General features: G+C 38.8%; 1 protein-coding gene across 8 annotated transcripts in view; it reads left to right on the top strand.

Moving 5' to 3' along the window:
• The first annotated feature begins 1,490 nt into the window (after nucleotides 1–1,490).
• mast4 (microtubule associated serine/threonine kinase family member 4) overlaps nucleotides 1,491–13,333 on the top strand; it is a 141,052-nt gene continuing 129,209 nt past the window's right edge. For 7 of the 8 annotated variants that reach the window (XM_063478089.1, XM_063478087.1, XM_063478086.1 and 4 more), the window contains exon 1: nucleotides 1,491–2,017. In XM_063478089.1, the coding sequence (XP_063334159.1) occupies nucleotides 1,769–2,017 (249 nt within the window). In that variant the 5' untranslated portion in view covers nucleotides 1,491–1,768. Of the gene's footprint in view, nucleotides 2,018–8,703; nucleotides 8,890–13,333 lie in introns of those variants that run through there. The other variant, XM_063478090.1, reaches the window with a different exon arrangement.

The raw sequence follows: 13,333 nt of genomic DNA, 5'->3' as shown, positions 1-13,333 counted from the left end.
ACATGCCAGTAAGCACAGATATCTAAATGCCAACAAATGTTATTCTGGAATATGCTTATTTTATAATTTGCATGTCTAGAGGAGGAAAAACATCTGAATATCAAAACATCTGAGGAATGAATAAGAGCGGGAATGACAGGTAAGGAAGCGCCACACCTATGAGTCACACATACAGGGACAACAAAACAAGACCCAAAAACAAACAAACAGAAAGAGCAGGAGGCAATGGAGCTATTCATGAGGGAAAAATGTGTATGCACTCAAGTACACATGCGCTTCAATGTGTTTCTTGAAAAAAAAACCAACCCTTAATCTTCTGTTCTTCTGTTGTGCTTTTTTATAAACAGATTTATAAAGTTTATAAAGTCTGAGACATTGTGATAGTGATAGATATTTATTATCATTTTGAAAAATACACAATTTCTAACTACTGGTGACTAGTATACAAGATCATTTGACCATGATGCTTAGCATTATTTAAAAAAAACCCATATTATTATATATCCCAACTTCCTAAATCATACATTTTTTTCAAATAAATAACAAAAGGATAGTCTTGAAAGTGTTTTAATATTTCTTTTGTTTATGTATTTATTTATTTATTTGGGGGCGTTTGGCAGGGGTCCTGTGATGTCTGCCTTTTGCTGTTACATCACAACATTTTATATAAAGCATGACAATGCTTTTTTTTGCTGTACACATCTACTTCATTCACACATTTTTTACATTCCACATTATTGTCTGCATAAAATAATAAGTTAATTCAGAGATTTTGGAAAGAAAAATAAAGAGCGGTGTGATTCAAAAGCTATCTGTTATAGTGGAATTGATCTGTTTCACTGATGCGTAAAAAGAGGTGTTTTATGAGCTCTTTAGACTGTGCAAAATAGCTGTTGCGCTCTCAGTGACTTCTGTCACTTGTGAGCAGAGTTTCTCCACATTAAAATGAGTAAAAACCTGCCTCCCATCCACCATTACTGATGAGCGTCTTAGCAATAGGGGTGCTAGACACTGAATCCAGAAAGGCCAAGGGTTTCAAAATTAATGCATTTGTGGACTGTTTTGCAAGAAATCGGTAATGAAGAATACTTTTATTATAATGTTACATACTACTGCGCTGCCAATGCTAAAAGATGAGACACTACACATTACATGTTATTTTCGTTTGTGCTCCAAATAAATTCACTTAATATATTAAAAAAATTAATTATTGCCCCCCCCCCCCCCTTTTTTTTTTTTTTTTTTTTTGTTCTGCGCTCCCATTAAAAGACAGTGGCCCCACCCTGGCCCCCCCTCGCAAATTTCTTCTGGAACCGCCAATGCATCTGGTTAAAGCTATCTGTAGACAGTTTGGCGGCCGCTGCGATCTTATTGGTAAACCCTCGCACGTTGTGGGCGGGGTTAGTTTTTGGGCAACAAGCTGTACTGGTGCGATAGGAAGGCACAGACAGCATGGGCACACGCTGATTTGAAAGTCATGAGCGAAAAAATCCACAGAGGCTCCTTCTAACCGAAGCGGACACCTCTGCTTGGCGGTAACGCTGATGTTAAACAGGGTCCAATAATATTTTAGTCGATATCACCAACTTTCGACAACGTCGTGACTTTGGTTTTACTCGAAGAAGGAGAAGCAGAAGAGAGAGAGGAAAAAAGAAAGCCGTGTCTTCTAATGGGCTCGCGGCTCCTGACCATAATGAACCGGACAGGTGTGCTTGCAGGTTAATTAATTGCTACGTTTTGTTTTGAAGTAGCACCAGAAGGCGACGCAATGGAGAAAAAAGAGTTTGTGGTGTCTGAAAGCGGCGAGAGCCAGTCGTCGTCGGGCTCCCAAACCTTGTCTGAGGGGGAAGAAATGACGGCTGCTCTGGACATTAAAGTTTATGGTGATGGCGAAGACAGGCTCAGCTTGCACTTTGAAAATGTGGACGAGGTGGAGGACGGCAGAAATGTGGAATCTGACAAGGAGACCCCAGGAGATGGGGAAGAAGACGAAGAGGAAGGAGAGGAAGACGAAAAGGTAAACACAGTGATCTGCTAAACAAAACAAGGGTCGACTCAGACACACAGAAAACCAAACGATTGACCGATTAATTAATTATGAGCGCATAGAGACTAGATGGCAACTGTTTTGGTTACCGGTTATTCATTTAATTTTCAAAGCGAAAGCTAATACCAAAATAGTAACTGATTCCAGCTTCTCAAATGTGATACTTTCATTCTCGTTTTTGTTAGACATTGAAATAAAAATGTCCGTAATAAAAGTTATTTCCGTTGATATACACATCCAATTAATTGCCCCCTCACCCAGCAAGAAAGCAACCACTCCTGAGGAAGGTAAACTCATTACATTTGGTCCTGCAGTCAAAATATTTGTGAACCAGTTGATCAGCTGTGCTTGAGCTCATGCTTGCTGGGTTACACTCCGTCATGAAGTCAGTGCAAAGTTAAACTATTATTCATGCTGTGTGCCCACTTGTCTTCATCCACTCAATTTACAAGTTTACAAGTCGAGATGCATTCCTCAGCACATGCGCACTGCTCTGTTTTTACTGTGGCTCCTGTCTTTTTCAGAGGCATAAATAGATCATCTGTAAATAAATGCCTGTCAGTCTTCCCCACTGCTTTGGAGGTGTTTTCTCAAACCTCAAAGACAAAGACTGTCTGGATGGAGATTTGGACTGCATCCAGTCCAAATCTGCCCCTATTTTATAAACCAAAACAATGTTGGATGTGGCGTATATCCAAAACTTGAAAAATGTATGTATTAAATGAAAGGGGGCAGGTTCATCGCAAAATGCAATGTGATTTTAGAGCAAATGTGTGTAAATTGTTTCATTGTTAGCTCATGATGTAACGCTAACTCACAAATGGCACAATCTGGGACTTGCTGTTGTGACCCCAAGTGGTGCTCATTCAGGAAACAGATGAGAAAAATGAGGAAGACAAAATGCATGTATCAGCCTTTTAATTTATATAAGGCTTTACATGGATTCTTCTGCAGACTGGTTTAACTTGCTCCAGTACGCACAATGTAGCCTGGGTGTGTTTGACTATTGCAAGCTCCCGACTGACCCATAAACATTTTCCAAATCATGATATCATGCAACATTACTTAGGGCTGTAGGTGTGGTTGACTAAAATGCCATATGATGTCTCATTTTTGAGGCAGTAGGGAAATACAGAAAATTTGTGTAATGTTTTGCATGTCTTACTTCACACGTTTTAACTCTCATATCTGTGTTGGAATCAGAATACAAACTGATTCCTGCACACCAATCAGATTCCTGATTTCTGTGTGTAATTACTTTCATTAATTGTAATTTGCTGGTTTTTAAAATGGATTAATCAGTAATTGAAAGCATAAAAGACTTTCCAACACACACTAACCCAAAGACGATGCCCCTGGGTTGGTGTCATGTTTAGTAACAGTGGTGCTCAGCTAATTTAGTTGGGGTGAAAAGCAGTTTGACAGTTCATTACCTCAATAGAGCTGAAGTGTTACAGACGAGGAGGCAGGCCTGAGATTGGTCTCTTATTTCACTTTAGCTTTACTGAACTTCAACCAAATGTAATCCATTTTTAAAAAGAAAAAAAGAATTTGCCTTAATTTTGCAAAAGAGTCACACACAGCCTGTGCACCTTTCTCCAGACTGCTTTCAAATGCCATTTTGAGCTTCATTTTGAACCAGTGACCGCTACTGTGCTGGCCACAGAAGAAACAATGTAATTTGACCTGGTATACTGAACTAAGCCAACGTGTTGCTGCCTGGAACTCCTCAAAGCAGGTCACATAACCTGTCAGTGCAGAGAAGCTTTCCAGTGGTATTACTGTAGGGTTAATCAGGAACCCTGACTAATGACCTTTTTTTTGCCCCTGGGGGTTTAAAGAAGGAAAGGCTTCTGAGAACTCGTGTGACATGACTTCAGCAGGCTGAGCAGCTCAGTTACTGTTCGGTCTCCAGACTTACTACTGTTTCAAGTTCCAAGGATAGTGAGTATGGCGATGTTTCATAGAGTAAGTTTCCACATTGATAGTATGATGCCTGTCTTCCTAAGATCTCTGTACAATTGCATAGTGCTTCGTTCCAGACGTCTAAATCTGTCCAGGGCTGTGGGCAGTGACAGAGAACATTATCTACAGTCAGGACAAGATTATCCCACGCATAATCCTTCTCTTTTATGCACAAGACAACAGAAATGGATGAAAATGAGCAACATACAGTTCAGATTTATTAACAGAGTTTGGCTCAAGCTTGCTGTATGTAAACAGTTACTGGGAAAAGGTTAAGATTAGAAGTATTGCCACTGGTTGCACCCATAATTCACTGTCCAAACACTATATGGATGTTTATAAAGCACTTGCATGTGTTTCATAGTTCTGCAGTATCCACTTGAGAGGCCAGCATGTTTATCAATGTATCTGGAGTATGCAGCTGTTAACATGACCTTTTTCAGTTTCCCATCAGTCTGATTTAGGCCTGCGAATAGCTGGTATTTTGATAACCTAATTAATCACTTCTTTCCTTGATTTTATTTATTATTTAATATTTTTGTTCTTGGGCGTTCCTAGAGTAGCTTTACATGATTCATATTTATCTGATATTGAGCCTTGGTCTAGTCCCTTACATCGTCTTCTGTCTGAAACAAGTCTTTTTGTTAAGTCTCCTTTTTTAGTATGTTTTCCTTTTAAGGCCACCCTCACTTTGAGCCAGTTGAGTTCTGATTGGTTGCCCCTCACTAACTAAAGATTTAAACAGCATGTGGGTTGGGCTTCTGTGCTCATCCCTGGAGCCGAGTTCCTGAGAAGACTCCATTATGGTTAATTACTCTTGCTATTACACAACTGCCTGAAGATAAATAGTAGTAGGTTCACTTCTACTGAGGAAGTAATCAAAATACTTAAATATGAATTTTATTTAACAAGTATTAAAGCTTTGGAAAAAACAAACCCTAAATTTTAGACCATGGCCCAATATTCTGTGCTTCACTTGCTTTTAGAGGTGTTACAGATGACAGCTATCCAAAGCTACTGTCCACACAGTCTTGACTCACTGCTTCCTAAAGTATGAAATCTGTCAGCTTGTTAATCATTGTGTTTTCTTTGTCTTTATATATCCTGCTGCTTTTATGCCCTCTCATAATCATAAATCCTGTTTCCTACTTTCTCATTTCTAACTATCCTGTTGGGTCAGCAGAATATGGATATTTCCAATTGTTCATCTTTTAATAGTGTTCTTCCCTGGCTGTTGTTGCCATAACAAATATCCTTTCTGCAGAAGGATACTAAATATTTCTTATCTTTAGAATCCATCCCTAACTCTGTGGCTTTTAATTTCTGACACTTTTAATCAGTATTCCCCCTACTATACGATGTGGATAGATTGCAGGGACTTGAGTCAATTAAGAAGAAAAATGACAACTTTTGCTATTCTCCCCACGTACTGAAGTTCAATAAAGAAAATATTTCCTTTTTAGTCATTAAACAATCCTTAAGTGACTGAAATGCTTTCTGTAAAAGAACATTTGATAATGTTTCATTAGGAAATAGGGTGCACAGAGAATTGTTTGTGTCTGCAGCAAACTTTGGCAATCTGGACATTTATAGCAAGCTTCAGCTCATTGTTTACTAGGGATAGGAATTGAGAACTGGTTTTGTAGAGAACCGGTTCTCAGTAGTCCAATTTCTTGGAATGATTAGTCTGTTTGTCTATCAATCCTGCTTACTGGTTCCAGTTGTACTTGCAATACAATCAGCTGATTTCAGTTTATGTGCCGGAGGAGGAAAATAGTGGCGGAGTCTGCAGCATGGATATGAACATTTCCTCTTTTTTTTATTACACCAAAGGACAAGAGTGCAGTGATAAAGTAGAAACTGCATCCAGGAAAGAAACAGTTGCTCAATGGCTGCTTATAATGCTAACACAACTTTGGCTCTTTGCAAGCACCTGCACAGACAGCATCCTAATACTAAGCTAGCCAAGAATCCAGAGTGATGTTAAAGCTGAGTGACTGCCAACCCCAGCCCAACAGCCAGACACTGAAATTCAACAGGTAACAAATTGATGAGGCTGTAGCCTCCGTTTCTACCTGTTTCTGCAGTAGAAAACAAAGAGGGGAATACCTCCCACATACACAAACGTTTGACTATACAGCATGCATTTAATGTGACAAATATAATGTCTTTATATGCTGCTTAGTGATGGTGGTGACTCTTGACACGGAGCCATGTCCATGAGTATATGTATTACCATGAATGGTGTATTGTATGGGGCAGTCAAATCATTTACAACTAGTTTGTTAGTCAGCTGTGAAAACAAACAGTTCGTTCTCAGCACTTCCCTATGGAGCAGTAAAGTCTGAACGAACTTTGTTCAGATGAGGACTAACCATGTGTTAGACTAAGCAAATTTCATTACCGAGACGATTAAACAGCTGTAAGGGTGGTGTTTTTAGGTCAACATGTATCATGTATGACATGAAAAGATGTGTCTATTTGCTTTTAAAGAAAAAAAATTCTTTATGCAAATAATAAAAAATGCAGCCACTGAGAAAAGTATGGAAATTGGTTTATTCTCGCATCTTAGATACACTTTATAAATATTAGATAACCTTTCTGTCTGTTTAAACACACTTCATAGCCAAAGAATTTTTCTGCATACACTAGTGCTTCATGTGATATGCTTTCTACTGCACCTCTGTCTACAAATGCAGTTTCCTCCACTGGCTTAGCCTTTAGTTTCATAGTTTGACTGTTTCAGCACTCAAATTAATTCATCAAAAGTCAGCTATTCTGATCAATGACTAATTATATGAGTTTCAACGCCACAGGAATAAGCTGCTTTTCTCTGATATGAGTTGACATTTTAGGAAGTGTTTTTCATAGTTTTCTGACTTTTATCAGCCACTTAATTAATCAAAAGGGTTCTATAAGGATTCTTTATTCTTACTTGAATTATTACGCAGTTTTCTACTGCGGACGTGGCAGCACAGAGAGGGATAAGAAACAGATTGAAAGAGTGGTAAAGAGGGCGAGCTCTGTCCTGGCTAGTCCCATAGAGGAGGTGGGTGAAAGGAGGATTTCAGCCAAGCTTGTACCCATTATGGACAACACCTCTCACCCCCTGCATGAGACTGTGAAGGCCTTGGGCAGCTCCTTCAGTGGTAGACTGTTAAAGCCACAGTGTAGGATGGAGTGCTTTCACAAGTCCTTCTTCCTGACAGCAGTTAGACTATACAATACCCACACAGAATAAATACTTCTTAAAATAAGAAATACAGGCTATTATCACTCCCACTACACTTCATGTACATGTAAAAATCTTGGTGTATTTTACTGTATATAATAATCATCTGTACATAGTATAGTGTTTTGGCTTTTTTGGTTTTTATACACTATTTTCATTTTTTTGGACAGCATGGTGGTTCAATGATGAGCACTGTTGCCTCACAGGAAGAAGGTCCTGAGTTCGATTCCAACACCTGTGTGGAATTTGCATGTTCTGTTTGCGTGGGTTCTCTCTGGGTACTCTGGCTTCCTCCCACAGTCCAAAGATATGTAGTTAGTGGGTCAGGTTAATTGGTAATTCTAAATTGCCCACAGGTGTAAATGTGAGTGAGAATGGTTGTCTGTCTCTCTGTGTTAGCCCTGCAACAGACTGGCGACCTGTCCAGGGTGCACCCTGCCTCTTACCCTGTGGTAGCTGGGATATATATATATTTTTTTGTCAATTATAAGTACAAGTGAGGGATTAAGTAAAGTCTGTGTCTAATGTCTATAATCTGAATGTGAAGCGGCAACAGTTAATTGTTGCCTCTTTGTAGACCTTATACAGTCGATTGTGCAATAGCAACTGACACTGCTTAGGGCTATAGCCGACTCTCAAAGCAATTCATTGTTTTATTTATATGTTGATTTTAAAAAAAATCCCACAATTTAGTGTCTGTCCTCATACTTGTTACCCTGCAGCAAGTATTTTTTTTTTTAGACAGCCAGTGAGTTTCAAGGTTGGCCTTTTTTATTATACCTTATAAAACTAATGGAAACCAGCTGCTAACTGCAAATTGTGTTATTTCCTTGGCTTAACAGTTTTTTCATGATGCGTGTAGTGAGTGAACTTTTAAAGTATTCTGCAGACAAGAACAGACAGGTAAAAATTAGTATGCACTGTAGCTGGAGCTGGGTTGGGCTGTGCTGTGCTTGCTTAAGTAATGACTCAGCTGACACACACTGATGGCTTGGGTGCAGTAATTTTCAAGTTCTGCTTTGGATTGTGCAGTAGACACTTTAGGAAAGAAGTAGATGATCATATGTGAAAAATTTGGATTCCTTAATAAAATTTAAATTGTCGCGTTTCTGTATACGTTTCAAATTGAAATCTTTACTTTCAGCAGCTACGTCCACTTCCATCTTAACTTGCTGACACAATCCTTGTTTGTTTATTCTGTGAGGGCCTGTTCCTTGAAGTGAGGTCATCTGCTGCAGATTGCATCAGTGTTTGCTTGCGTATCAATATTTGCTTCAGATTCATGTTTAACTCCCTCTCTCTCTTTCTCTCTCACCAGTGAGTCTAACCCTCTAGTGTTTCCCTAAATAAGCAGTCATTCATTTAAGCAGCCAGCCAGTCAGGGTGATTAGACGGACATCCAGTGTCAGTGTATACTTTGAGTCTAAGAGGATTAACAGAATCTGGTTAAGACTCTTTTCCTCCTACGACAGGCTGTCTCTCTCTCTGGGATCCATCGGTGATTTTTGACTTTTCTTTCGTGCCCTTTCATGTCTTTTGCGGTTTAATCTGTATTCCATGTTTTTAAGTCTGTTGCTACCCAAACAAAATGTCTCTTGGTCGGAATTTACCTGTAGGTTTGTGTACATCGTCTGAGGGAAGCAAGGTAAGACACTGATTGGATTGGGAAGTAGTCAAATGTACTTTTTATTCTTGGTTTGTTAAATGATATGAATTTGATCCTATTCATTTTTTTTAAACAAACAAGCTTGTTTGAACCTTATCATTGTGGAATTTATTAATTTACTAAATGTTTTTTTTAACTACAGTATAGTAGATTTAGTTGTAAACACATCATTTTGTGTTATAACTCCATATTTGATGTTGATATAGTGTTTATATAAAATTAATGCAGAGTATTTTATAGGAGTTCACAGTAGGCTGTAAATAAAATCCAAGTAAGAGTTAAACCTTATGTAACCAAACCAACTTTGAACTGCAAGCATATATTAAAGAGAGCCCTAGACATTCACTACAAGAGCAGGACTGATTGTCAAGGTGAAGTGTTAAGGTCAAATAAACACAAGCCAACAGCAAGGTCTGTTCCTCTTTCCTAAAAATATGCCTTTCTGCCTAAGTAGAAAAATAAATTCTTGTCTGAAACAAGATATGTTTGACAAAATTAAGCTGCTGCTGACTCTAGTTATCATCAAGCACAACTCTGAAGACAGCACTTGTTCACTTGTCGTCTTATAGTATTTTTCTTGCCACAGAATCTCATATGGGCATAAGAGATTTACAGATGTTCCTGAGCCACAGCTGTTGGATGCTGTGGTGGTAGGTGGTCAGGAAGTACAGCAGGTCATCTCCTAATCAGAAAGTTTGTTGTTCAAGGCCTGGGTGCCCCACTATGTACACCAAAGTATCCTTGGGCAAGATAAAGAGATACTGAATCCAGAGTTCCTCCCGATGCATTCACTGGAGTGTGAACATGCGTGAATGGGTGAATGAGTGAATGAGACATGTTATATGAAAGTGCTTTGAGTGCTCAAAGTCCACTAATGTTCTTCTAAGACACTCCAAGAAAATATGACTTCCTTGGTGGGAGTAATAATGCATGGTGTGATTCTTTACAGTGCTGAAGCTCTTCGGCTCTTAACACAGATGCTTGTGTGAAACTGGAGAAGGAAAGTACTATACTGTGTTTTTCTAAGTTTAGATCTTGTCAACACAGGAAACTGAATTCCCATGTGTAAGCATACAAAGGTCAAACAATCTAAACCAAAGTTATATATTGTTCAGTGTAAAGTGTCCATTTCAGGTAACTGAAATATACATTTGGAAAAGTGTTTAGCATTTGAACTGTGAGAATTTTAGGGACCCTTATTCTTTTTTGTAAATCTCAACATCCTAAGAACAGACACTGTGAGAGAAGAGAGTTTCAAGCCCGATTGGAATTTGGGAAGAGTTGAAGTCAGATGCTGGGTGATGAGGTCGGCCAGAACAGAGCTTGCTGTACTGCAGTTGACCCTGAGAAAGAAACGAACAAACATGTTCAGAAGTCCACTGAGTGCACTTCACAGAAATGGAAGTTTTGTATTTGCTACACACTATAATGAGACTATGTATTTGCTAAACTCTAGCAAAATTGACACCCTGTATTCCCCATCCGAACTCTTCTGGAAATAAACTGAGGTAATGTTACATTTGCTGAACATGCTGCTTGGTTCTTACCAAAATGATCATATTTGTAATGGTTAAATTGAAAGCACATTTGAGAATGGCATGTTGGGTAAGCAGCCAGTCAAACAAAGGTAACCTAATACCATGACTAATAAATGTTATGACTAATGTTCTGAAAGCTCCTGGATCATCATGCGATGATGCCCTTTATTGACAGGGAGCACAGAGGTTTAAACTTTAATCTTTTAGTGCAGTTTTGCATATGTATCTATCAGTTGTACAACTGAGTGCCTTTCTACAGCATTTCCCTTAAAAACAAAGCTGACACAAGTCAGAGGGAGACTGAATTTTCAAGAGCCCGCCAACTCGCCATGCCACTAAGGTGCACCCTTCAATGAAAACTCACAATTTGTGCACAATACCATCATAAGGGCCTGATGGTTATAATCACCACTTTTGAGGTGGATGGAGTCAACCTGTGAGGAGTGCATCAGACTATAAATATTTATATATCTTGAATCCCACTCTAGGTGGGACCAGGATATGTAAATATTTATATATCCTGGTCCCACTCTAGGTGGCACTCAGTCTAGTGCTGACAATAGGTATATTAATCTGTTCAGGTTGGGACTGTCATCATGCCTGTGAAGTTTGGTAAAGATTGGGGCAGATTTCTTTGAGTTATAGCAATTTTGTGCTTCATGGCGAAACATCAAAATTCGCCATGCCGTTGGGGTCACGGCCTTTGACGAAAACGTTTGCAAAGGAGCCTAAAACCAACTCCTTAAGGGCTTCCTGGACAAATTAAGGTTTTCAGGGTCAGCCACCTCACAACCAACCCCAAAGTGTAAACCATGGCTTTTCCTGTTCCCACTATGTAACGCTGTGAGCATTGTCAAATATTGCAGTTAAAATGTGTTCAGGGGCGGAGCCTTATCACACGTGAGAACATTGGTCAGGATTTGACAATTTATATGTGAATGAGAGCAAATTAAAATTTCACTGCGAATGCAAATTCGCCTTGGCGCCTTTTGACGAAAACTCAAAAGCTTTGCAATTAGTACTGCCCAGGTCTGTCGTTTAGACTGACCAAAGATGAAGCTGATCCGATAAAATCGCTAGGAGGAGTTTCCAAAAGTATAATGCCAGGAAATCGCCAAAATGTCATCTGCAATTCAAAATGGTGGACTTCCTGTTGGGTTGGGTCAATAGGCCCCTAGACGTTTTTTTTTTCTGGTAGCTATTGAACCATTTCCTACGTAATTATGTGAAACCAACAAAATACATTTTGAAATTTTCGCCAGACCTGACGCAGATTCACAATTTAATGAGTTTTTGAGCATGATAAAGCCCCAAAAAGGTGATCAAAGACCTTCACACTGCAAGTGCTCAGGCCCTAGTAAAGTAAAGCCCTAGTGTATTTACAACCTTACTAAGGAATAAAATAAAATAGCCTTAAAAGGCCTTGTCTGTGTCTTTAAGTCTGCTAGTAAATAAGTATGTGTTTGTAAGACTTTAAAGGAGCATGTGGTGTCTGCAGTAAAGAAGAGTGAGCATATCAAAATTCTCAGAACTGAGGTTTGCTCATGTTTTGTTGCAACATTTCCTGCTGCAGAAAAGGGATGATGGAGATCATGGGAGTCAAACATAAGGCCCAGGGGCCAGAATTGGCCTGACAGAGACGCCAACCTGGTCTACTAATTTTCTTTACAGAAAGCATAAGTTTTGGACTTTAAAATGTATTTTAAAAGGCTTTACTTTTTGTTCCTACTGATAAAAGATCTTCCTCATGGACATAAGTAATAATACAAATACAAAGCATTTCTCTACCATGTTTAAAAACTGTTGAAAATGCACTGCTTCTTCTTATATTAGGAAGTATCAGGGATTAGACTTGCATTTATAATCAAAGTGTGTTGTATTTAGCCCACAATGTAAAATGAGTTTGATATTGCTGGTATAGATGTTAATAATTAATAATTAATGTTAATAATAGTAAAATTAATTTATGCTTTTGCTTAATAACAGGTTTAGTGGTGTTTACAGTATCAAGTACAGTACAGTCTCCACCTTAGCTCACAGTCTAGGTGACGGATCTGCCTTTTTGCTCTTTGTCTTGTTTGGGTAGATTTCCACATTAAACTCTGACATCATTGTTTCTGTTCTGCTTCTGTTGTGTTGTCAGTATTTTTTTTTCTTAAAAAACTGGGGGCTTCATGGGCTTGTAATATTTTTTTTGTTCACACATTGGTTCCTACATAAGTTTCTACTGCATATCTAGTTAGGCTCAAATGTGGATGAAATGCTCGCATGGTAAGCACAACGTTATAATAGAGTTCAAATGACTTGACTGGTTGTAGCCCTATTGGAGTTGATGTCACTAAATTGTGTAAGATGGCAAAATACCACCTGTGTTATCATGTTTAGAATAAAACTGTATTAGAAGATGTAGATTGTGACTCTAAAGCTGCCTTGTGTCATAGAGGCCATTTTCAGCAAAAGTTGTTTTTTTATTGTTGTTGATGAAAACTTGCAGAATTGAAGGGGGAATTCTTTTTTGAGCTGCAACCATGTTCTCTGTGTGTGACTACAGCAAATGAAAGGTGTTCTCAGTGTTGTTCTCAGTGGCTGCTGGATAGAAAAGGATATGATAGAGAAACAATGGCAGAGAGAGCGCCTGGTGGAACACAGGATAGCACAAACTGAAAGGGGTAAAGTGTGTTGCCTCTTGATCTACCAGGTTTCTCTTCCTGATTTACTGTAAATGTGTATTCAGGGTGTCTTAGTAACCAATGAAGACAGTAATAACAATTTGTTCCTACTTTTAAAGGGTTCCTTTCATCTATCTAAGTGAAATGATAAACACGACTTCACCACAAAGCCTTCAAAGAGAATTAATGTCCTCCTTTGTGAATGTTTGCCAATTC

Source organism: Pelmatolapia mariae, linkage group LG7 (assembly GCF_036321145.2).
Source record: "Pelmatolapia mariae isolate MD_Pm_ZW linkage group LG7, Pm_UMD_F_2, whole genome shotgun sequence".
In the NCBI taxonomy this organism is placed as follows: domain Eukaryota; kingdom Metazoa; phylum Chordata; class Actinopteri; order Cichliformes; family Cichlidae; genus Pelmatolapia; species Pelmatolapia mariae.
Note: the sequence above shows the minus strand (reverse complement) of the source record. Positions and strands in the feature narration are given on the sequence as shown.